Raw genomic sequence first — 26,136 nt, forward strand, 5'->3', positions numbered from 1 at the left:
GTCCAAGAGTGAAATCCAGCCGTCATACTGATTTCAAACATGTCACTCTTTTTCAAAGTGATAATTGGAGAGTCATGTAAACTGAGTATTACTTTCCAAATACTTCTACAAATGCATTTAACTGTTAAAATAGATCGTCTTTCGTTACGAAACCTGAAAATGGTTTAATCCAGACAAATATTTCCTGTGGTAAAAAAATTGGAATTTTGCCGGAGGGAAGATGGATAAATGTGTCAATATTGACGGAAATTTTTTCTTGGCGTATACCTCGAGAGGATGCCACCAGAATTTAAAGACATTTTTAGTGGAACATGCCTTAAGCGGTCCTTAACTTAGCGGAAACTCTCTATTTAGCGGGAAGTGGTTTAGGGTCCCTAAGTTTATCTTATGTAATTACTGTAAATAACACCTCTATTAGGCCACATTAAGCGGCATCAAAAAGGTGCTATCGATGTGAACTTGAGATTTCTTCATTTTTTTTTTATTTCAACAATCGACCTTTTATTTCAACAATGTTTTTAACACGGCTTTTGCTCTAAGAAAACAATAACAACAATAAGCCCAACGGGAAAAACTATATTCACTGCACACTGCCAAAACGTATTATGAGTACGCCAGAAAACGCCGCAATACGACTGTGAGTGGAGCGTAGGTGTAGAAAAAGACTCTAGAAGGCTTCTCCTTCAAGCACGGTGAAAGAAGGTCTTTCGCTCTTTTTCCTGGCCCAACTTTCCTTTGAGAAAAGTGAAATTGCCTTCAAGGGGGACGGCAGCCGCAACTTATTGCTTTCTGTGGGTGATCATGAACAGTTCAAAAACATAATTTAGCCAATGCCTTTAAGAACGTATTGTTTTTTGTTTAAAATCATAATTATATTGGATGAGTTAGATTAGATTTATACAGGAAGGATTTTGCCCCCTTTTATTTTGAATATTAAAGGACGGATTACAAGAGAACGACAAGTAGACAAGTGTTAAAACTTTTTGTACTCTAGTTTGATACCAATTCCGATCGTGCTTCTGCACTCGCATCGGCTAACTCGGAATTTCCTGGCGCATTCATCGAATTCGAACCTCCTCGGGAGTCAAATGAGTTTGTGCTTGTGTTACAGGAGTGACTGAGAGTTGATGAGAGCTAAGAAAGGCCGGATTTTTACCCCACAATACTCGGACTGGATTCAATCTTTAGACGAAACCCTCAGCTAAGCAGGAGTCCTGCTACACATAGTGCTCAAGTAGGCACTCGTCGAGTTTTCCATAACGCTTAAAAGCGCTACTCAGTGTAGTTTAAACCCCTATCAGTCTATAGCTCCACCGACAATTTGGAGCATTTATCTCAATGGAGTTTTTTGTTTAGCCTGCAGTGAAGGCATTTCTTGGAGAGCAGTATCGCTAAATTTGTTTGGTATTTGCGGGGTCAACCGCAGACCTCAAAGAGCGAAAAGATATCGACGAGTTAAAATGTTGATCATATTTAGGTTCATACTTAAGAGAAATGTTTCTCAACGTTTCTTTAAAGCTGGCCGGGTCATCCAAACAAATGACGAGGCAATTCGTCAACTGCTCGCCAAAAGCAGCCAAGATTTTTTGTATGCTTCCATGGAGGAAGATGAACACTTGCCTCTGTCTCGACCAAGCAATCATGCTTAATTGCACTTGCACTACGAGATATTTTACAATTAAAAAGGCGCCACTTTGCGCCGGATTTAAGAAAAGATGTACATGAAATCATAACATTTTCTATATTGGGTTCCTTTCTTCATTATTGCTATTTACACAATACACCCTTGCTATAAGAAAGCTATTAATTGAAAGAGATAACCTCGGCTTTTTTCATCGCCTTATCATTATAGCATCAACTCACGAGAACTCCGCGTGGTTTTCGTCACGTCGTAAACAACACTTTTCTGGAAAAAGGTACGGATAATAGCATGGCTCTATCATCAGATTGCAAATATGTTGTTCACAAGTTCTCGAGCTACCCTTTCAGTGAAAAAAGGATTCCAAGCACACTTGAAGTGTGGTTTATCTGCAAAAATAGCGTGTTGGATTGGCATGATGGAACCCATTTGAAACTCGTTAACTACTTTGGCCATCTACCAATAATCATATAACAACTTAATCTGCATGCTCACAAGCAACTCGGTGTAAATTTGTAACATCCACCTAACCGTATTCAGTCCTGTTGAATACCGGGTACAATGCATAAAAAGGCTTTGGGAGGAAAAAGTGCATATTTCAGAATGCTTCGGCGAGGTACATGCTGAATTCCTCTCTATCCAAGTCGTCGCATAAGAGTTCTGTAAAGTTTTCTAACACAGCCCCCGAGTTTCCTCTCATTCGTTCAGTATACTCATCGCCTTCGTCGTCTTCATTTTCAACAGCTTGTGGCTGGGCAAATCTGCAAGAACTCAGTCTTGTTCGGCCTGCTATTTTGTGTGGTTGGCGATCGTCTGTGGGTACTGTAGATCCACTACTTCCTGCGGGATGTACCGCACTTTTGACAACTGATGAACGAGGTCTATTAGGATAATAATGTTCAGATGATTTTATCTCTCCGGGCTGATAGGCACAAGGGGAAAGCATAACATCTTTCCTTCCAGCTTCGACGGGGTAAAAAACACGCTCAGCATTCGTACCAAATCTGGCATCGTCATACTCAGTAGTGTTCCGATCTGATGCGAAGCATACTCCTGCTTTAAATTGGGAATTGTGGCAATCGAGGGTAGCTGATGCGATATAATGAGATCTGCCGTGTTCTTTTTCCCATCTCGTCGCCGGGTACACATGGTAATCGTGCTGATTGCTTAATGATTCTCTGAACAAATTGGAGTTCCAATCACGGTCTTCAGTTCCTGCGGAGTAATATTGCTGTGCATTGTCCGCGTACTGAGTTGAGGAAAAATGCCTCTCCTTGGAACTTGGATCTGGAGAAGGAGGCATTCCGAACACCTGCCTGCTCATGACAACATTAGAAATGCTGCTGATGAAGGTTGGATTGATGTACGTTGAATTAGTTCGCTGGCCTGGTCGTCGCTCTTGCGAGCGCCTCTTTGGTGTGTAACGGTAATTTGGATGTTCCTTCATGTGGCGAATTCGGAGCCTTTCTGCTTTCTCGACAAAAGGACGCTTTTCCTTCGTGGTGAGCTCATTCCATGCTTTGCCTAGTAGTTTGCTGATTTCTGCATTGTGCAGTTTTGGGTTCTCCTCAGCAAATTTACGCCTCATAATTTTGGCCCAGATCATAAATGAATTCATCGGCCTCTTCACATGCGAGTCGTCGTCGTCTTCAAGGTAAGTCGATGGAAGCATCTGCGGCTGAACCATGCCGGGCCAATTTGTTCCAAAGTCGCTATGCCACATTTTCGTTATCGAGATAGCGGTAAACTTTCAACGTATCACTGCAGCTGTACACAAAGAGACACTAATTCGAGTGGGATGCTTTTATGTAACAGCGCCCATATAAAGGATACAGGTACGGTTTCGTGTCGCGGCGTCTTTGGTAGGGGGTAACTAAGGCACGAGCTTTGAAGAGGTCTTACTGTTAGGTTGACACCCTCCCATTATCTCCCATAGTGGGAATTTAGCGTTCTACTTCATAGCCAATGTTCAACATTTTTTTCCAAAATTGCACAATTACGGAGCTGACGTTCCAAAACGTGGTCCGGGGCTTTGGCTATTGAAAAGCAATAAGCAAATACTTCTGGCGATTTAGTTTATTTACAATTATCGCATGCTTAAATCTACCATGTGTTTCTTATTGGTGAAGAATTTTTCGCGTGACCCTAGATTCGGAAACGGGGCTTGCATCTTTTTCCTGTCTGCACTGTCAACAGGAAATGAAATTTCAACATATCTGGGCCTTTGCCGCACGGATGTTGTTGTTGATTTTTTTCTTCTGGACAATTTCACTTGTGAATCTCTTTTCAACTCGACATAAAAATCTTGACCCTTTTCAAATTAAAGTGGGTGAAAAGTGGATTTACTTGAACTTTGAACGGTCATTATTCCGAGCTTGCTGTAGTGACTGCAGTCAGCTGGAATGCAGAGCTTGGCTCAAGTTATGTGGACTAGACACGCAATTGTTATCTTTAAAACAATCTTAAGATTACTTCTTAATCACAAGAAATAGCAATAATTTCACTCTCGAAGGAAGGCTTAAGCGCGATGGAACATCATTCGGGTGCTGGGTTTCCTCAAATTTATAGACAGCAGTGTAATGCCTTGGGATAAACAGTGACCACTATCAAAGTGAGATAGATATCGATAGTCCAATTGACATGTGACCTAAATGCTTGGTATCTAACCTTATCGTTTCCCACTGCATTGGATTTCTTCTACATCTAAAGATCAGAGTTTTCAAATTAAAAACAAACATTGCAGTTGACACGTGATCAGCAGGTAAGGCGATTTTAATCAAACAATCACAATAACCTGTATTTGTGTTAATTTAAACTTCGTTTTCTCTTAATTTATGGTCTATTTTTGTCAATAGACATGGCCACTGGGCCCGTTATGTTTAAAGCATGAGTATGAAACATCCAGTGGAAGCAGGCCCAGTAAAGAAAACTGGATAAATTTCGATGAGCAGCTCTCCTCAAAGATACGGCCACTTCGGAGAGCTGACAGGAGCACGAAGGTTACCACAAAGGGAAATAACGCAGCGTGTAAACATTAACCGAAAGGACACAAGAAAATTCGATGTAGAACGTAGCTAACAGTGTTTCAAACACCTGCACAGTGACTAATAATAGTACAAAAGAAACATTGTGATTGCTAAATATCAACAATTATCGATAATAGACGGACTGGATTAGAGATTAAGGATCACAAATTCTTGTGGGGTGACTTCTGTCATCACCTGTCCAGCGGCGCATCATGATCAATTTTTCACTTGTCAATGCCAAAACTGGAATAGCCTTCAGAAGATTACACCAACCATCTGTCTCGTTTATTGACACCCTCAGTTAGGTTTTCCATAAATGAAGGTTAATGAAACAATTGTTTGACATGAAAAGTTGTCAAAAATCTTATAATGGTCATCACAAGTAATGCATTAGATGTCATTTGCGCAAGAAAACTCGAAATTTGAAAAAGGGAACGAATCAAAGCTTTACGGCTGTTACACCCTTCCAGTCTTCCAGAAGCGTCGATTCGATCTTTCCTGACGACTGAAAGGTCGAATCAACTCGCTTGCAGGATAATGTTACCGTAAGATGTTGAATATCAGTACGACTTCTGCAGTGTATATCGTCAACATCTCAGGCTTAAATGACCCTTTAATTTTCTTTAAAATCTTTTCAACATACTGATGCAGATTTTTTCAGTTCCAACTGATATGTTTATTATTGAGCTGATAATTCAATATTCAGTTTCGTAAACGACGAGCCGTTGACCTCGAAAGTTGATGCTAACGTTTTCCTTCTAGATCTTCTGAACAAATTTCAGTGCATCCACATTTGAATTTCGGTCAAACTATTTTCCAAACTATAATAGTTAGGATATAAATCATAAATTATGTACGATGCTATTCTGTCTCCCGCCAACAAGCTCTCGTTGTAGTCTTCTCTGATCTTAACTGTTTTAAAAACCAAGGCGGAAATTAAAATTCCTGAATTGTTCTCGATGGATGACTGACCAGACTGAGAACAAGTTGATCTAAAGTATTTTTATTACTATATTTACGCCAAAGGGCAAAAGAAGCTACCATGCTTACTACAAATTAAGAACATATGCCCAAAGATCCTAATTAAAATTAGGATAAAATCGTGACACACACATGGCGGGTTGTCCGCAAATGCCGCAATGACTCGGCTTTCAAAGAAATGTCATCTGATTTTGTCTCGATCATAAAAAGAATAATAGACATTTTTTTCTCTGTGCATTGGCAAGGATTTTATGGCCCTATTATTTTTACCCCCTTATCTAAGAAAACGAAGAGATGGGAATTCAGGATCCCCCGGGATGACCAACCCCAGCGTTTGGGTCTCACGAACTACGTTTCGTAATCATGATAAAAAGGTGTATCAACTGGAATTAGTGTTATTATAGTATTTAAACCATGCAGTTTCCGCTGAACTATGTACTCTGTTCATGAATTCGAACGCCTTCTTCAATCTCAGAGTCTTTATTTTGTTTGTTACATCAAGGCGGAAAGGCCTAAACTGCTATCGGATGAAAATGCATGAAAATGTTTTTTTTTTTACAATTGAGGCAAGCCAAAGCGTGTTTTACAGCTGTCTGGAGTAGATTTACCTAAGCCAGCTTACTACAAATTGAGAACATATGATATGAACTGCGATGATGTCGTGATACACACATGGTGGATTGTCGGTTTTGATCTTAATCTTCTCTTCAGTTTTGTCTCTTGCCTGGCAACAAATGCTGCCTCGGTCAAACCAAGGCTGCGAACCACTGGAGAATAGACTTGTTGTTAACTTGTAATTTAATGTGCGGTTTTACGCATTTCAAGCAAAAGCAGCAATTAAATTGAAACTTACATCTCTACGATGTACCCTTTCATGATCAACTTCACCTTTCTCTTTCTGCACATTTTTAGTATTTTTTCTTCTATTTTTCACCTCTGAAAATTCAGGCATAACCCCTTACACCACGGTACCTGGGGGTATACTTGGAAGGTACTTCACATCATAAGTGTAACCAGGAATCGGGTAGAGAGGGGAGTGGACTGATTTAATCATGAAACACCCAACCATAGGTGGGAGGCGGGTTAGTAATGCGCTCAAGTATGGATCGAGTGGTCCGGGTTCGAGCCCTGGCCGGGGACATTGTGTTGTGCTCTTGGACAAAACACTTTACTCTCACTGTGCCTCTCTCCACCCAGGTGTATAAATGGTTCCGGTAAACTTAATGTTGGGGATAACCCTGGGATTGACTAGCAGGAGTAGAAATATTCGTACTCGCCTCATGCTACAAAAACCGGAGATTAGCGCCGGCCTGTTAGACCATTTGGTTCGTATGCAGACTTTACCTTACTTTACCCTTACCAATTACAACACAGTGGGCAAAGTATTTTCTAGAAATTAAACCACAGTTGTTCAGCTTCTCGAAGCCGGCATTACTTAAATCAGATAATATTGTTCCTTTCTAATACGAACAGTAGAGTAGAGTTAACTATGACTTTAGTTAATTATTTTTTTGGTTCAATTTACTGTTAGTAAGAAAATGAATGATACGAATTTAATCCAAAGTCCGTTATATCTTAAAACTATGGCACCCACTGGCCACATGCCCTGCGCGAGCTATCTTTAACTTGAAATGTATGGCTTTACAAAGAATGGTTTTTTATTTATACTCTGTCACATATGCTTAGATTAACTTTAATTATAGCAGTTTACACTAGGTGGTATTCGTTTATGAGCAAAGCTGGTGCCCAGAAGGTCCTTGTATTAGAAACACGTTTGATTCTTTAGTGACGTGCTTCATTAGCTACCACACTAGGCCCTTGTACTTCCTCGTTTTCCTTATGGAAAAACCGTAACCCGGAGAAAACCCACAGAGCTTGGCGGAAATCATCATGTGACGACAAGCTTTTACCACATTTGTGGGAGAAGAGCGATCATCCAATTATACGAGCCAAAGACGAGCCAACACGGATAACACTAGTATTGGTTAACAACCCTGTTTTACAGACACCACATTAATACTGATACACTACACCCCTTTATTAATGGACGGTACCTTTGACTCCAGTTTGATGATAAGTTCAAGCAGTAACAGCTTGATTTTCGCTTAAATTCACCTGTTTATAAGTACTGGTCAACTTTATGGAACACGTGTGGCCATTCCGGCTGCGATATCCATAGTACCAAGCTTAAACTTTGGGATTGAGTCGAACCCTTTTATGGACCACACAAAGGGCTGTGTGTATTGAAAGGCTTACCCGCATTAAGCGCGTGAATTCAAGAGAAAGGTACTTAAAAACCACAACCATTGCGCGTGATAACGAAGTCTCCTCATTAACCAGGTGTCTTCAAGTGATGTTGCTAGTAAAGTCCCATCAAAAGGCGTTGTTAAAGTAAAATAAATAAAATAAAATAAATTGCAATAATTAAAGAGGAAGCACCACTGCGCCATCCCTGTTGGCGAATGACACTGGAATTGCTTCACCATGGTGGTCCTCTGTAACATTTTTAATATCAATAGCAAGAGATTTGTCCGCCATATATACAACCTTGAGAACCAATCAACAGTTAGTACACTGTCCATGACAACTGTTTCATACGCCCTCCATGCAGCATAGCTTCCTCAAGAGCTTGACGAGATCTGTCCGTAACGCCAGGGCAGCCATCAAAGATAAGAATGTTTATTCTTGGACAGCAAGCCAGCAGTGCTTCAATGCTGACATCTGTTATATTAATACAGTGTGACACTTGAATTTCCTGAAAAATTGAACAAAGATCCAGGTTTTGTTCCCGGCTTACACTTCTCTCAGTATTTCAATGCCTCTCCAGGGCTGGTAATATTATTGCTTCCAGATAGAAGATCGGGTGGTTGGGAGTTGGGCACTAGTTTGCCAAGTGCGATCAATAATCTCGTAGTCAGGCTTTCTCTTTGGAAGAGAAGAGTGAGGAAACCTGGGTATGAGATTGGTACTGATATCAGGGTAGGTAGGGTAGGGACAGCCTTGTCCAGGAGAAGGACTGTTAACTAGGACAGTTGTTACGAGAACATCCAAGGAAATTATCTGGAGTCAAGAGAACGAGGTGTATCTTTTGCGTAAAAATTGACCACAAACACAAAGATCACAGCATACTTTTACATATACTTACAGGGACCAAAATTTGTCAAACCGTCACGATCCGAATCGGATGTGCACTTGCTTGCTCGATGTCACATGATGTTCCCAAGCATGACCATATACGTAATTTGCTAACGAATATACCGCGCAAAAATGGACGCACAGCATAAATCAAGAAATGGAAAATTTTGCCGTTTGTCACGTTAAAGTTTTGAAGCAGGCAATGAGAGTGTAATGTCATTTTTTTTACGAATAAATTCACCGTTTTAAATCAGAAATAAATGCACAACGGTCTGAAAAAATATGACGGGTAATATTTTTCTCAATCTAACAATGCTCCTTTTGTTGAGTCATCCTTTGTGATCGCCTTTGAATACAAGCTTCACTTAAACAAAACATGAATCAGTATCAGACTTCAAAGGCCAAAGTCGATCAGTTAACAGTGCAAAACTCCTCCCAGAAGGGAGATGTGTACGTGTGTGGCTGTAAACACTTACTTTAAGAGAATGTTGACATTTTCCACTTGTTAAGTACATTATACCATCATCAGCTACCTGGAAGTTGATTTAAAATAGTCAATAAGGCGGCCATGCAATTGCACTAGGAGGGGTAAGCAAGAACATAAGTCAGGGCTGTCATTAACGTTTTCAGAAGGAGGGCAACTGGTTTTCAAACCCGGAGGGTGGGGGAGAGGTACTCTACAAAGTCTTACACGGGGAGGTTCTGCCCCAAGGTCCAACCCCTTAGCCTTTCATATACCATTTTGGCAGAAAACATACCCTTTTTGTATAACTTAAATTGACAAAAGATACCCCCTTCACATACCTTCTTAAGAACATGGCATCCCTTTTCTAAACCCAAGGAATGAAGTTAAAATTACAGAAGAACATCAAGCATTACCAGAACAGATGTTAACCAAAAGACAAGTATTATTTATTCAGTTTACATTCATGTTGTACCTAAATGACAGATTTCCCTACCCTTTCATATACCTCAACTTGTGATGTTCCTTCCCTCTTATATACCTGAAGCCTAAAATGGGCTCTATAGCTAGGCCATTACAGGAGCCCATGATGGGCTCCTGGCTGCTATAGGGAGTACCCCTTACCCTGTTTTCACCGGTGGGCATACGCTTTTGAAGTCAATTTCTTACATACGAAAAACTTTCCTCTAGATGGTCAAACAAGGCAGGTAAAATCCTCCTCAGAGCTAGTCAATTTGCCTTGTGCCTGGCCCCATTGTCGTCCCCATGGCCCTTTTCGCTCCTCTTAGCCGGCAGGGCCTTGGCACGAGAATCAGCCAAGAGGAGAGAAAAGGGTTATGGGGACGAGAATGGCCTGGCCCTTAATGAAATTCCCTGTAAGTATCATTTCCTCTACCTTTGTATTGGAGACGTTGAGACTTTGAAGAAATCTACAGTTGTGTGCTATGAGCTGAAGTGATGCATCTGTAATTTTGACACATCCACATAAATTGAGATGTTCCAAATGACTACAGTGTTGAGTCAGAGCAGCAACTGCATCATCTGTAAGATTAGCACATCGGCGAAGATACACTGTTCGAAGGTTACAACATGACGAAAACACTTCACTAATTCCTGCGAAATGAATAAAATGCATTTTATCACAATGAAATTATGATACTACCATCTCATCTTTTTTTTAGATCATGGACACTTTTTATGTTCCAAACAAAAGTTTTTTTTTACTTACATAATGGCCATTTGGTGGTCAGATTGGTCTCCAGTGGTGGTAAAGTTAGCACTTTTGATGTGACAGCAGTGAAATTTACATTTTTGATCAAAAGAAGTTGTACGTAACTAGTACCAGATCCTCATTAACTCATTTAATCATTTAATCTGAAACAACTCTTCATGCAGACAGTTAAATCAGCAAGAGTTACACTAGAAGGAAACAAATTATAAATTAAATTTCAAAAATTGTAAACCAAAAGCATCAACAGTACGAAGGTTATGGAACACGGAAGTATAAATATATCAAATATTCAGATTGTACTTTATCCTCAAGTCAATTCTCAAATATTTTTTCTAAGAATCTGTCCTGCAGAGGATGTATAAAAATTTTGGGTCGAAGTCTTGATCAACACATACCTTTAGAGGTGATAGTCTCCCTTGAATTCTTGGTAGCATTTAAGTCTAACTTCCTTAAGTTTTTACAAACACAGAGACAAGTAAGTCCATTGTCTGTTATCGTGCACTCACACAACTCCAGTTCTCTTAAGGAGGGATGTAATACCTTCAACAGGAAGTACCATAGAAAATTTTCAAAATGTCAAATCAGTCAATTTAAAATGTAAACTACCAACAGCAGAGCAGGGTGAAATGCAGACTGAAGGTAAAATGTAGACTGCAGACTAGACTATTTAAGTATATATCAAATTATTATATGGCTAGCTCCTTGAGCGGGCAAGATAAATCAAATCCTGCACTGTGATTGGCCACCCAAGCAGGCAAGATGGAGCTATCTTGCCTGCTCGGGACTACCCGCCATGTCCCGCAAGAAACATTTCCCCAAAAAGCCATATAATAAATCCTTTATTGACCAAGCTTGTTCAGTCAAGATTGCTGGATATTGGCCTTGTTCTTTTTTTGTGAGTTTATGGACCTCGACTCTGTCTTGGTCCATAAACACGCAAAAAATGAACTTGGCCAATATTCAGCCATCTTGACCTCACACTTGGTCAATGACCCATACTTATTTCCATTATTGAGTGCAGAACATAAACAGGATTATTCAGGGTAATTGCAGTGAAAGTCTGTACTCCAGTTAACCTGAACATCACTCCGGTTAGACTGCATCTCATTCTGGTTACCCCGTTTATGGTAAGCTCTCAATGATGGTAATGTTAACAAGATTCATTTAAAAATTCTACAGCCTGCAGTCTACATTTTACCCTTTGGTCTGCATTTTTGATGGGGGTGTAAAACCCAAACCTTGAAACCTGTATCCTATTTCAGACCAAAATCTGTGATTTTCCATACCCTATTTCAGACCTCTTAAATTGGTACAACATTTGAGAAGGGCTACAAATTTGTCAGATACCCAATGCCAAGCCTGAGTGAAAAACATACAATATTTCAGACCAAAATGGTCAAAGTCTATACCCTTTTCCAAATCAAAATCACTCAAAAATGATACCCTTCAGGGCCGCACATACCTATATTGCCTATATAAGGGAGTGCCTTTTCCCCCGTCCCCGGACTAACATTAAATGAAATATATAGCATCCATTCCAACCCACTGAGTCTATCTAAACCCTTTGCAATATATTTGAGCAACTTAAATTTCTATGAACGTCTAAAATAGAAATCAATGCAGCTGCAACACATCTGCACATCATAGAGATCAGATAAAAATCTGACTAGCAAGTTTACACTGTAAGTAACTTGCAACGTAAGCTTCAACAAACATCCCGATTTAATAGCCATCAATCTAGTCCAGATAGATCGATCCAGAAGGCATAAGAATACCTGACCACCTCCAGATATTTAAAGAAACATAGTGCTAAAACAACTGGGAAATCTTCCCAATCAGGTTAGATAAATGTATAAACCTGACTGAAAACTGCTTATCGTCTTTATCCAAAAGTAACAACAGACCGTTACGCTACTCACATTTGCAAGGTTGGAGTCCGTCAGAAGACCACGCTTGGAGAGCAAATTAACCAGTTTCGTTTTTATCTCTACTGGAAGAAATCCCAACGAGGTTTCGTGGTCTGGCAACTGACTAGCTACTGCTCTAAGACAATGATTTTGTAAACTACTCACCACTGCAAAAACCGCCATATTTTGTATTGTAATGGGTGGCAACCGCAGTAAAGGATGTTTTGTACGGGGGCTCATTTTAGAACCAGGCGCCAGTCTCCCTAATCTATCTCCTCACATGTCCATTTCACGTTACCAAAGATGTCGTCCCACTTGGATCGTAACCCTGGAGTGCCGCTGGATTTAGAGTGGGTAAGCAGGGCAAGAGTTAATCTTCCTGCAGTTAAACGACGCGCAGACACGCTGAAAACTCGCCGATCGGTAAAGAAGCAGTGGCAAGCGGCTTGGCTTCTCCGAGCAGTGACCTGCATAGATTTAACAACTCTGTCAGGAGATGACACAGCGACCAATGTGGCTCGATTGTGCTTCAAAGCACAAAATCCAGTGAGACAAGACTTGCTGGAAAGCATGGGTATGGCAGACAAGGGAATAACCACAGGTGCGGTTTGTGTTTACTCATCCCGCGTTCCGGACGCTGTCAAGACTCTGGAGGATATTAACTCCAAGATACCAATTGCCTCAGTGGCCGCAGGATTCCCAGCAGGTAGAAACCAAATCTAGAACTTTGGATCTCTAGCGCTTAATGGATATTTTAGTTTGGGTTGTCAGTCACCCAAAATTCTCCGAATTAACAGTGCACTTATATGTAGGCAACAAATGCAGTGGGTGTTATACCGTGTAGAAATGTACATCATCTACATGTCACATGTCGGCCGGGGTGTAGGAGGCGGAGGGGGAGGGGGAGGGGGAGGGGGAAAGGGAGGGGGAGGGGTGGAGCCCGTTTTGGGATCCAAGGGACCTCAACTTAACCACAAGAAGCTCCTGCACTTCAAGAAATGTTGCAGCGTAATTGTTGCATGGTTACAGGTATCCAATTGATTACAACTTTTTATAATTGGATACCTATAATTACCTCCTATGCCATATGCATGTCAATTAAGTGCACTATAATGGGATCCTTCCTTATGTTTATGTACTGTTAAAACTTACAGAAAACACTACTGACTTTGTTGTTCAAAAGAAGTTCATGAAGACTTGTTAATCTCAGAATTTGTTATTGTACAGTGAATAGTATTTGGACCTCATGTTCAATTCAGAGAGTAATCATGCTTGTATATTTAAATCGGCCTCATGCTGTGTGCTCCTCCAATTTTACAATTGCTTATCCTTTTACTCCCTCAGTTGCACAGCACTTGGTCCAGAACTTTCCTGTTACTTATTGACACTAGCCTGCGTAGTAGGCGTTAAAAGTGGGAGGGGAGGCAAAACATGGATGGAAGGAGGGGGACTGGGCACATATAAGTACATGTATACTTGGATGAATTGTGTATGTCCATAGCCTTGCGAGTAACATGTAATGGGGTTTAATTTTAGGTCAGACTCCACTCAAGCAAAGACTAGAGGAAATAGAGACAGCTGTTGCTTCAGGTGCCACAGAAATTGATATTGTTATCAGCCGAGCATTCGTGCTTGAAGGAAACTGGGAGGCACTCTACAGTGAAGTGCAGGCAATGCACAAGGCTTGCGGAGAAGCCCATCTAAAAACAATTATTGCCACAGGTATTTTTTAAACTTGAATTTTGTCATAGGCAATCAGGCTTTCCTGTAAATAATAGTATATCAAAGTTACTTTATTTCTGACAATGAACTGACAACTGGTTGACAATTTCAAAATCTCTGCTCGCAGGTGAAGATTACTTTACTTGTCACCTCCGAGTTAAACAGTTCGTGAGTTAGTAGTATGCAAATGCAACGAGATATTTTTATTTTTAGTTACAATTAGAGGTCACGAATCATCGCTTCTAGTTCTTAGGACATGTCTTAAAGTGGACGAGACTTTAGATTTGAAACAGTTCTAACGTTTACAATAGTAAGTGCGGGTAACGATTGTTTTGTTCTTGTTGCATGCAAATATAAAGTGTAATGTGACACTCTTGTTTTTCACAAGGGAGTAAATTCAATTAGAACGAACGAATCATCATCACTCTTTCCCACGAAATGTTTGCTATCTTTAGTAACAAATGGTAACTTAACACTTTTGTTTTTTATATGGGAGTAAATTCAATTAGAGCTGACAAGTTATCGCCTATTGTTTCCAGGATATTAAACAAAAGAGAAGCTTTCATTTCTGGACCGTTTTTACGTCTCTGCAGTAGCAGTTTAATAGTTTTATTTGATGACATTCATTTCAGTCCGATATTTTTTAAGGTAAAAAGTATGAAAACTGTTCAAATGTTCTTTGAAGACTGCGCACCACCAAGTTAAAGTGCAATTTAATTAAATCAGACTTTCAATGTATCAGAGGTTTTTTTCTCTTTCTTTCTATTTTCGGTGAAGTTGTGTGGTGTTGTGTTGTGTGAAAAGGTAAACTTACGTCTTGTATTAAATGCGAAAAAGTCCCTAAATTAACTTGAGTATTTTTGAGCAAAAATTCCTCTTGGGGGTTGGAAGGGTTATGTGATCGGTGAGTGAGGGAGTTTATGCATGTGCGCGTGTCACACTGGGTTGTATCAAAGAACAAATCAAATTGCCTGTTAGAAAATAAGATGGTATCTACATTAATCTGGAGACATGTCAGATTACTGTAGTTTGTTTAGTCAAACATTTTATGGCTTACTATTTAGCTATCTTACCATGACCGATGTAACATCACAACCACAAAAAATGTCAAATTAACCAAATCATTACTGTACCATGAATTCTCCTATCTCCGACACTTCACACAAAAAAATAACTCTTGCATGCCTTGCATGCCTATGTTCAATCCCTGCGTTGGCTTTACACTTTTTTGGTGCCAAGGTAAAGGTAAAGTCTGTATATGAGCCAAGTGGCCCACCGGGCCAGAGCTTATCCCAGTTACTGTAGCATGAAGCGACTAGGAGTATTTCTACTCCCCCCTGGATGGGATGCTAGTCCATCGCAGGGTTAACCCCAGCATTAAGTTCGCTGGTACCCATTTATACACCTGGGAGAAGAGAGGCACTGTGAGAGTAAAGTGTCTTGCCCAAGAACACAACACAATGTCCCCGGCCAGGGCTCGCACCCGGACCTCTCGATCCTGAGACGTGCACACTAACCATGAGGCCACCACGTCTCCCAAGTGAAAAGTTTAAAGTTAACAGTTCTCCATTTAAATTTGTACTACTTCATTTAAATCTGTACTTGTAATTGTGATAGTGTTTCAGGGAATATTCCGCCTGTGATCCAATCAGGACCGTCTGTTATTTACGTGATCATTTAGTAATATGATATCTTTCACAAACGGAATATTCCGTATTTTAGCCAATGAGAGGTGTTATTTTGGCAGAAATCAATTTACACATCCACAAAACTAATTGTTAGCCACACAAACATTGTCGATGCTAGCAGTTGCAACATATCAACATATCAACCAACTTAGACTTTTTTCTTTCATAGAAATTTACATGTTATGTACGCTATTATTAGTACTAAATTAAATTTACACTGGTTACCAGTAAGATATAGAATTAATTTTAAAATTTTATTACTTACTTTCAAAGCCCTCTATGGCATGGCACCTAGTTACATCATTGATTTAATTCATATTAAGACTATTACACGCTATTCGCTGCGCTCTACTGAAGGTGTTTTATTAAAGCATCCTTCGGGGAGAATGAAAAAGTCATTTGGTGACAGATCCTTCAGTGTGGCTGCACCCACTCTGTGGAACGCTCTTCCTGTTAGCCTCCGCATGATCAAATGTATTTCCACTTTTAAGTCTAATCTTAAAACTTATCTTTTTAAATTAGCTTTTAATATTTCTTAAATATGTATATATAATGAATGATGTAGTGTTTTTTTTGTTTATTATTATTATTATTATTATTTTAAAATTTTATTGTAGATTTTTTTTAATACTTGTACAGTTTTAGGTTATTTATTGTTGTAATGCGCTTTTGATCACCTGGTATGTTAAAAAGCGCACTATAAATCAATAAATTATTATTATTATTATTATTACTATATTGTTATTCAGAGTATACAATTCATAAACACTTGTTATTTATTCAAAGTATCTTAGTTGAACAATTTACCCTGATTTACTCTTGATCAATTTTGCGTTTGAAGAATCTTCTTATTCTTGTTGTTCAGATTTTCTGCACCATTTATTTTACAAAATGTTGCCTGAATATCGCCTGCATGGTTCCTGCATGATGATTTTCAAACGTGAACTTTGTCATCTTCTTCGGAATATTCTGTTCTTGATCCAATGAGAAGCATTGGTGTAATGACGACTCTGTCATCGACATCGATCGAGCCACAGCTATGTTTTTGTCTTCGCCGAACAGATTCCAGATGTTCAGTAGTCGCTTCCGGTTAACGGGCACGCAAAAAACATGTACCGGTATTCCTAGGAATTACTTCGATCAACTCTTTCATGAAAGAATATTCATATGCCAAAAATTGTCCAAAAATTTTTTGAAGTAACACCAGTGAGCAGCACGTCTGCGAACTACTTGAGTTGTAAAACTTTTTTATTCTCTCCTACGCGTTTTGTGTGACTAGCACACACTTCTTCAGGGAGTTTAACAATACAATCAAGTATACCTGTATATATACCTAGATACAATTCTGCATTTCGCAAAAAACGACACCTACAGATTTGCGTATACAAACCGCTTGGTAATGCGTCTAGGAAACAGGCGTAAAAATATTATTAAGGTGTGACATATTTTAAGTGTGACATAACTATTTGGGGCCCACAGTTTTAGCTAAAACTGTGGGCCCCAGGCGGAATATTCCCTGAAACACTATCACAATTACAAGTACAGATTTAAATGAAGAAGTACAAATTTAAATGGAGAACTGTTTGTTGTAGATGTTGACATGCATTATTGATTTTTTACTTATTTTTCCTTACAGGTGAACTTGGCTCTCTAACCAATGTTTACAAAGCTAGTCTGGTTTCAATGATGGCTGGATCAGACTTCATTAAAACATCAACCGGTAAAGAGTCTGTAAATGCAACATTTCCAGTCGCATTAGTTATGGTGCGGGCAGTCAGGGATTTCTATCAGGTAATACATGTGTGAGCATTTCTGTTTTGTTAGTTATGTCTTACAGTACTTTATAGTACTAGATATGTCAGTGTGGTCAAATCTGGCTTAACAATAATAACTTCCAATGATTTTTGGAAGCACTGATTGCGAGCTAATGTCAGATTTACAAATGTCGGCTTCACAAACCTGCTACAGTAGTTAATTTACCCTTTTCAACTTTAAGATGTTAAGTATATATACATGTAGCTAAGTGATTTACTTGCCCGCTGATGCAGCCTAACGGTTTCTTAAACAACTACACATCAACATGCAACACCTAAGTGAGGAATGTGTCATTGTCAAGTTAGTTATAGTCACATGGCTAACTCAATGGCTTCATGAAAAGCCTTTACTTGAATGATTCTCCAAAGAATGCAGAATACACCAGTTGTTCAAGTTATAGTCTTCTACCCCCCAGAAGACATGTTTAGGCTTGATGACTTGAGTCAGATATTTACATGACATCTTTGGTTGTCTGATGTAAAACTACTGAGATGCTGTTCATGAAAAAAGAAGGTTATGATTTTGCTTCTCATTTCAGCAAACAGGTCACAAAGTAGGCTTCAAGCCAGCAGGTGGAATCCGTAGTGCCAAAGATGCTTTAACATGGCTTTCCTTGATGAAGGAAGAACTTGGAGATGATTGGACACATCCCAACTTGTTTAGAATTGGTGCCAGTTCTCTGCTTGGAGACATAGAGAGGCAACTTTTTCACCATGTTACAGGGAGGTGAGTGATAAATTCAGGGAGGAAATGGGAACTCTTGAAAGAGGAAAGGAAGAGATCGATTAGGCTTTTAAAACATATATAAGTCAAAGTTGAGTAGAGACAAGGATAAATTGTTTTAAGGTGAGGGTGGGCTGGAGGATACATAGATAGTAAAAACCATTGATTACACCCACCATTTATTGTTGGATAAAGCATAGGTAGTCTATGTGATTCACCTCTTCACTCCCCTTGCCTTTAATCATCAAGCGTTCGTAAATACAAAGTTGCAAGGCTGTTGACATGTTATTGCAGGGATTTTTGTCATTCATTGTTTAAGGTCATCCTGGTGAATTGAAATTATAAACAATTAAGGCATGCATGTGCGCAACCACTGAGCCAGTAAAAAAGAAAGATGGTTATGGTTATGGGATTTAAAAGTTTCATCCTGTTTCTTTGTTTTAACTTGTCTAGATATGCTGCACAACATGAAATGGCAATGGCTTGATGACTATAAGGAGCAATTGTGTACTGAAAATACAGCAACCTTTCAACGCAGAAAGAAAAGAGTTACTCCATCATTACCAATTGTTCAAAGTTGAGAAACTTACCTTTTGGAGTGAAAATGTGAACTTCATAATTTATGGAAATGGGGATTGGTGTTTTTACCTGGAGTTGTCAAATGTGACCTATTTAATAAAACGTTTTACTAGTAATAAAGTGTAAGCTGTCCAAAGTTATTTTTATGTAAATTTTTCAAATAACCCTGAGGGATTTATGGTTTTAGTACCTCTGTAATACATAAATAATAGCCACCAATTCTTTTTTTTAACAATTCCAATGTTTCTTCTCCCCAAAAATTGAGCTTTGAAGTTCTTGCTTGAGCTCTGACCATCCAAGTTGATCGAGTGTTTGGAGTTTAAGTGTCTAATGAGGTCACTTCAGGAAAGGTACATAAAGAAGACTTTCACATCCAAATGGAACTTTGAAGAATCAGCCCAAGTGGTTCTAGTATGGTCATGATGTTACTTCCCCAATGACAAATCTTGCAGCAAAAACTTTTTCTCCTTGTGCAAGTCAAGTCAGTGTAGCAAATCACTATCTTTATAATAAACTGGTTTGTAGCTCTTGCTACAGACCAGGATATGATGTGATGATGAGTTTTGGTATGAACTGTAACTACCTGTGGCAGTAGGACAATTGATTTACTGCAATCAGTCAGTATCTGTTTACCATACTTGAGTCTGACTGGGGCAAATCTTGGGGGAGTTCGGGGGGTGTGGTCCAACCCCCGTAAGTTTAAAAAAAAACAAAAAAAAAAACGAGACATTTAAGAACAGGCTGACTTGGCCTGTTGGCCGGTACATGTATCTCGAACCTCCTTCTCCAAAATCCTCTATCCATCCCAGTCCAAGTCTAGTTCTGGTAGTGATTTCAAGGTCCTACTTCCCTTCCCCCATACCCAAAATTTAGCATTTTTGTATTTTTTGTCTTTTTACCATCCTTTATGGACAAGCGGTTAGGTGTTGGAATTCCTGCCCCCTCCTTCCCCACCTCCGGCACTAGATAGGTCTTGAACATCTTGTAAATCATCAACTGGTCAGCTTCCGATTAGTTGGGATTTTTAACAGGTTGTCAGTTCTCAGTTCGATTTGTAAATTATATTTGCTTCTTTGTTTGCTGTGTCCATTGACTTGCATGGTAAATAAATAAATAAATAAATAAATAAATATTAGTACAGCAGTGAGACTTAAAAAAGTGATTAATTTACTGATTTATTAAAATAATTGCAAATTTTATTTCTTTATCGTTCTGATCAGAATATTTTCTCAGATAATCGCATTAGCCATGACGTGCAAAGCAAAACTGAAGTGAAAAGGAAGAGGTAACAGATAAACCGACGAAATGCAGTGATTGGTTGAAATCGTTTACGTCACGTTCGCGCCTCTCACATGCCGCATGCCGCCAAAACAAGACTGTGACTGTTCAATTTGCCGGCACTCATCGTTATGGCCAACACGACTTTCCTCGTCATTTTGGCCGATGTCGTTGGCTGGGGATATTTCCTTTCCTGGACAGTATCTTTTTTGCCGCAGATCTATGAAAACTGGAGACGGAAAAGCGTGGTGGGCTTTTCGTTCGACATGTTGGCCTATTTCCTCCTCAGTTACGTTACCTACATGATTTACAATGTCACCGTCTACTTTAAGCCAAACGTTTTGGGCGATCTGACCGAGGACAACCCTGTCAAACTGACCGATGTCGTGTTCGCCCTCGTAGCATTTATTTGCACAAGTTTTCAAGGAATACAGTGCTTGATGTACGATCGAGGATCGCAGGAAATTCATCGTAGCACCGTGGTTCTTTGCATTTGTTGTCTGCTCGCTCTAGCCATCCTAACTGTTCTTAGTTGTTTTGGGCTCAGCTCTTGGTTCTTGGTCCTCCAGTACTGTGGATACGTGAAGTTGGTTGTTTCATTCGGCACGGTATGTTAAAAATATTCTAGAGTACTGTACATTAGATAATGAGCTTATCAAGGTATCTCGCGGCGTTGTTGTACATGTTATCTATTGTATTTTTAATAAACTCATACTTTAGTCAATGCCTGTTTATGCGACACGTAGATACAGGTAGGCTTATATTAGATACAATATAAGCTAAAAACTTTTAAATTTGCCATTCTCGATGACAGTTTATCATGTTTCGTTTCACGTGGTTGTTGTGCTTGGCCAACATCAAAGAATATTGCGAAATCGTAACAATCTTCGAAGGCAATATTTGTCCTGATAGGGGATGGGGTGGAGGATAAGGCATGTTTGGTCATCGCGGCTCCCTGTATGAGTTAGATAAATTGCGCTCGAAAATTGGAGCATTACACCTTTCAGCATCACCCCTAAAAACAGCAGTATCCTGAGAATTAAGCTCCATTTAATAATTCAATTTAAGAGCCTTAAAACGCTTTCCAATCCCCTCACCCCTTCCCTGCTGCTAACAGGTAAAAGTTTTAAGGGAAAAAGTCTTACTGAAGTTCAGAACACAACATTTTATTGGACCACATTTCTCAAAGTAGAAGCTATAGAAGGCCAAATTCACTGACAGTTGAAAAGTGGGTGGAAATCACAAAATTGAAAAGTGAGTACAATATAATCGTGATTTGGAACTTGCAGAAACTCAACAACAATTTTTTTTTTGTCATCTTCCCTTGGCTAAACTTATTTCTCTCTTGAACTTGAAATGGAGTTTAAGACATTCATGCTTAAATATTTTAGTCATTATGTCACCATTATGCTGGATGCTGTGATTCAGCAATTTTATTTCCAGAATTTTGCTGGCGTAATAATTTATTTGACCTTAGCTCTCTGGGCTTGGGCTTGAGTGGCCTGGGTTTGAACCCTGGCTAGGGTCATTGGATGGTGTCTTTGCACAAGGCTCAATAACAGTGTATCTCCCCACCTGTAGCAATAAGTGACTAGGAGTATCTCTGCTACCCCCTGAATGGGATTTGAGTCCATAGCAGGGTGCAAAGAAGACGGGGTTCAAAGAAAACCAATGTGATCAGAAGTATCAAGAGTGGGAAAAAAGTAAATAAAAAACTATGAAATTGTTTCTATCCATGCATGCCTGCATGTAAAACAATTTTCCACTCTAGACAAAGAAAACTATTGTTCTCGTTAGTGACTAAAGTTATAAATACCGATTGTCTATTCCCATGGTTAGAAAGAAATTATGACACTTAGCTGTACACATGTGTCAATATTCATTTGGAAGCTGCCAACAATCATCCATCTAACCAATCAGGTTATGATAATCAGAATCTGGTATCAGGGATGAGCTTGCTCATAGTCTACATTTCGATGGTCTAAAGACACATACCTTCACCAATTAGGTACAAGGTCAGTGTTAAAGGTGGTGGACTTAAATTAACAGAGAGCTGCTTGCTCAAGACTTATGAAGCTCATTATTGGAAGGGATTGATGGGACAGTTATATGAAATAAAAGTTACTTCGTCCAAAAGTTATATTCTTGGAAACATAATTTTGTTAAAAACAAAGTTAAGTTCTGAAATAACTGAACTTATTTTTCACATTATTTTTTTTTTGGTATTTTTCAGTATTCTCCTCAAGTTTGGCTCAATTTCAAACGCAAGTCCACAGAAGGATTTCATATTGGTGGTGTGTTGCTTGATTTTGGAGGTGGCGTTCTTAGCTTGCTGCAGATGGACCTCTACTGCTTCATTGAACACAGTAACAAGCAACTCACTGGAAACATTCCCAAGATGGCCTTAGCTGTGGTCACACTCCTGTTCAACATCATACTGGTCTGGCAGCATTATGTTTTCTATTTTGGAAATGAATATGATCCTAGTGAACAAGAACCCCTGTTGAGAGATGCCAAGAAGACAAAGTTTTATGCTGTAGATGTCAATGCTGACGATGGAGAATTTCTGGTGAGAAGTTTGTCTGTTTCTGATGAACAGAATGCTGGAGAGACAAAGAGAAATTCACAGGAGTCGCTTGTGTAAGAACATAATGTCAAATTGGTTAGTGGAGTATATTATGGCTATAAATGCACAACATATACATTGTATAAGTATAAGTAACTAATTTAACTAGGCTGAAGGAAAGATGGTTTGCGATTTAGATAATACTGTTAAAGTGATATTAATATATATTTTTTGACCAATAAGGATTTACATGAAATTGTTGTCAGTCAATTTGGTAACAAATTTATGGATATATGTACATGACTTTTATAATAGTTTTAAACACTGCGAGTGACCATACCGTAAAAATGTTCTGGGAGACTATTGCAGATGTACAATGGAATGTTTATTACAGATGCGAAACAAAATTAAAAAAAAAAACAAAACAAAACAAACAACAAACACACACAAAAAATAAAAAACAAAAGAGAAAAGTTTTAAAAATCAGGCTATTAGTACTTGCAGTGCACTCGCGAGAAACAAGAAAAGATGCGAATGAAACAAGACGTGACTCGAGAGAAGCAAGACTCGTCTCAAGAGTTCTAAGTGAGATGCGTCTTGCGAGATGGTGGTAACTTAAATTTGAGTGCAGTGGAGTGGTTTTCAATTGAGTGTCAAAGCCAAAACTAAACCAATTACTTGCCAATTAGACTACTCAGCCAAACTCAAACCATGGTAAAACCAAAACCAAAGTAATTGAATGATTGCTTTTGACAATCAATTGAAAACCGCTCTATATCAATATCAAACAAATTATTATTCAAGCTAAGCTTGTACTAGGTAGGTAAAGTTTGCATATGAGCCAAGTGGCCCATCAGGCCAGTGCTTATCTCTGGTTTTAGTAGCATGAAGCGACTAGGAGTCTTTCTACTCCCCTTGGATGGAATGCTAGTCCACTGCAGGGTTACCCCCCATCATTAAATTCGCTGGTACCCATTTATACACCTGGGTGGAGAGTGACAGTTTTTACCTTAAAGCTAGTTTTGTACCTGTCAGAAAGTTTTACTGTGTAATATTGAGACTCATATTTTAAGCTTGCACAAGGGTTTTCTCCATTGTGATATATCTTCACCCAGTTTTGTAGATGAAAAGCAAGAAAAGGTCTTTGCCTAAGTAAAGCCTATCCTGCTGCTCTGCAATGTGTGTAGTTAGTTTGGTGTTTGTCTTTGGGAGCAGTTTGTGTTCACCATCTGCCAGGTAAATACAATCCAAGCCACTGACCATTAAGATTTCAAGACAATCGTTGAAGGATAAGCCAAATGTCAAAGTGTGATATACCACATAACCAAGAGTATACAATACACCAAGTAAAACATACCATTTAACGTTGCTAAGTAAAACATACCACTTACCATTGCTAAGTAAAACATACCACTTACCGTTGCTAAGTAAAACATACCACTTACCGTTGCTAAGTAAAACATACCACTTACCATTGCTAAGTAAAACATACCACTTACCGTTGCTAAGTAAAACATACCACTCACCGTTGCTAAGTAAAACATACCACTTACCATTGCTAAGTAAAACATACCACTTACCATTGCTAAGTAAAACATACCACTTACCATTGCTAAGTAAAACATACCACTTACCATTGTTAAGTCCAACATACCACTTACCATTGCTAAGTAAAACATACCACTTACCATTGCTAAGTAAAACATACCACTTACCATTGCTAAGTAAAACATACCACTTACCGTTGCTAAGTAAAACATACCACTTACCGTTACTAAGTAAAACATACCTGACTTACCGTTGCTAAGTAAAACATACCACTTACCGTTGCTAAGTAAAACATACCACTTACCATTGCTAAGTAAAACATACCACTTACTATTGCTAAGTAAAACATACCACTTACCATTGCTAAGTAAAACATACCACTTACCATTGCTAAGTAAAACATACCACTTACCATTGTTAAGTCCAACATACCACTTACCATTGCTAAGTAAAACATACCACTTACCGTTGCTAAGTAAAACATACCACTTACCATTGCTAAGTAAAACATACCACTTACCATTGCTAAGTAAAACATACCACTTACCATTGCTAAGTAAAACATACCACTTACCATTGCTAAGTAAAACATACCACTTACCGTTGCTAAGTAAAACATACCACTTACCATTGCTAAGTAAAACATACCACTTACTATTGCTAAGTAAAACATACCACTTACCATTGCTAAGTAAAACATACCACTTACCATTGCTAAGTAAAACATACCACTTACCATTGTTAAGTCCAACATACCACTTACCATTGCTAAGTAAAACATACCACTTACCGTTGCTAAGTAAAACATACCACTTACCATTGCTAAGTAAAACATACCACTTACCATTGCTAAGTAAAACATACCACTTACCATTGCTAAGTAAAACATACCACTTACCATTGCTAAGTAAAACATACCACTTACCGTTGCTAAGTAAAATATACCACTTACCGTTGCCAAGTAAAACATACCACTTACCGTTGCTAAGTAAAACACCACTTACAGTTACTGTTAACTTTGTTTCAATAGAATCAGTGTCAAACACATCTTTGAATGTTTATTACTGAGGCATAGAGATATTCAACAAGAAGTACAAGGAGTAGCGTAATTCGACGTTTTAATTGTCAAAAATAAAAATCGTTGAATGTCATAACTCTTATGCACATAGGAATGCCACCTAACGATATTCGTAACTCAACTATTTCAACAACTTTGACATTCAACGATTTAATATCATTAGGTGGTATTCCTATGTGCGTGATTGTGACATTCAACGATTTTTATTCTTGATAATGTTGGATACATCGAAACGTCGGATTACGTTACTCCTTATATTTCTTGTTAACTGCTTTAACAAGCAACTGACCATTCGATACAAATATTAAATATTAAATTTCAACTGCATGTCAAACCTGGAAATGGAGAAGTAATATGAAATGGGACTAAGAATAGCTTAAAAGGAACGGTACAATATTATTAATAAAGTGTTAAAGTTCGCCATAAGAGTTGGTGAAGGTTACATACATATATGTATTGTTTATAGTATAAGTATTTAGGTGGGAAAAAATTTTAGAATGTTTAAGTTTGAGATGCTTTGTTTAATACTTCCATTAAGAAGAGGTGTGAGCCGTTAAACCGTCCATAAGCTTTAATAAAAGTTGTTTTCCTGTTGAAAATGATACTTATACTCTAATCACCCTGAAACGATTATAAAATATTTTGTAACTAATCTTAATAAACACAAACACAGCATCAGGGGCGGGCATCTCGTTTATTGATGCAGGATACAGTGAGCGTTACATCATCATAAAGAAAATACAGCAGTGAATAAACA

General features: G+C 38.7%; 4 protein-coding genes across 5 annotated transcripts; 2 read left to right on the forward strand and 2 right to left on the reverse strand.

The window, feature by feature from the left end:
* Positions 1-221: 221 nt before the first annotated feature.
* On the reverse strand, positions 222-4,064 carry LOC145469345 (uncharacterized). The gene has a single exon (XM_081453029.1). It carries the CDS (start codon positions 3,360-3,362, stop codon positions 2,238-2,240), a length of 1,125 nt encoding a protein of 374 aa, XP_081309155.1. The 5' UTR covers positions 3,363-4,064; the 3' UTR covers positions 222-2,237.
* Positions 4,065-6,884: 2,820 nt separating this feature from the next.
* On the reverse strand, positions 6,885-12,622 carry LOC145478992 (protein AMN1 homolog). 2 transcript variants are annotated; one of them, XM_081457214.1, is made up of 5 exons: positions 12,548-12,622; positions 10,871-11,015; positions 10,140-10,357; positions 9,258-9,314; positions 6,885-8,401 (listed from the first exon to the last, which is right to left on the reverse strand). In XM_081457214.1, exons 1-5 carry the CDS (start codon positions 12,620-12,622, stop codon positions 8,213-8,215), a joined length of 684 nt encoding a protein of 227 aa, XP_081313340.1. In that variant the 3' UTR covers positions 6,885-8,212. The 2 variants fall into 2 exon arrangements, with proteins under 2 accessions (XP_081313340.1, XP_081313339.1); XM_081457213.1 differs by having other exon boundaries at positions 12,395-12,622.
* On the forward strand, positions 12,612-19,038 carry LOC145478990 (deoxyribose-phosphate aldolase-like). The gene is made up of 5 exons (XM_081457210.1): positions 12,612-13,088; positions 13,919-14,104; positions 17,429-17,583; positions 18,146-18,333; positions 18,784-19,038. Exons 1-5 carry the CDS (start codon positions 12,686-12,688, stop codon positions 18,815-18,817), a joined length of 966 nt encoding a protein of 321 aa, XP_081313336.1. The 5' UTR covers positions 12,612-12,685; the 3' UTR covers positions 18,818-19,038.
* Positions 19,039-20,174: 1,136 nt separating this feature from the next.
* LOC145478991 (cystinosin homolog) lies at positions 20,175-24,198 on the forward strand. The gene is made up of 2 exons (XM_081457212.1): positions 20,175-20,795; positions 22,421-24,198. The coding sequence occupies exons 1-2, from the start codon at positions 20,319-20,321 to the stop codon at positions 22,829-22,831; spliced, it is 888 nt and encodes a 295-aa protein (XP_081313338.1). The 5' UTR covers positions 20,175-20,318; the 3' UTR covers positions 22,832-24,198.
* Positions 24,199-26,136: the final 1,938 nt, after the last annotated feature.

Source organism: Orbicella franksi, chromosome 2 (assembly GCF_964199315.1).
Source record: "Orbicella franksi chromosome 2, jaOrbFran1.1, whole genome shotgun sequence".
Taxonomy (NCBI): Eukaryota; Metazoa; Cnidaria; class Anthozoa; order Scleractinia; family Merulinidae; genus Orbicella; species Orbicella franksi.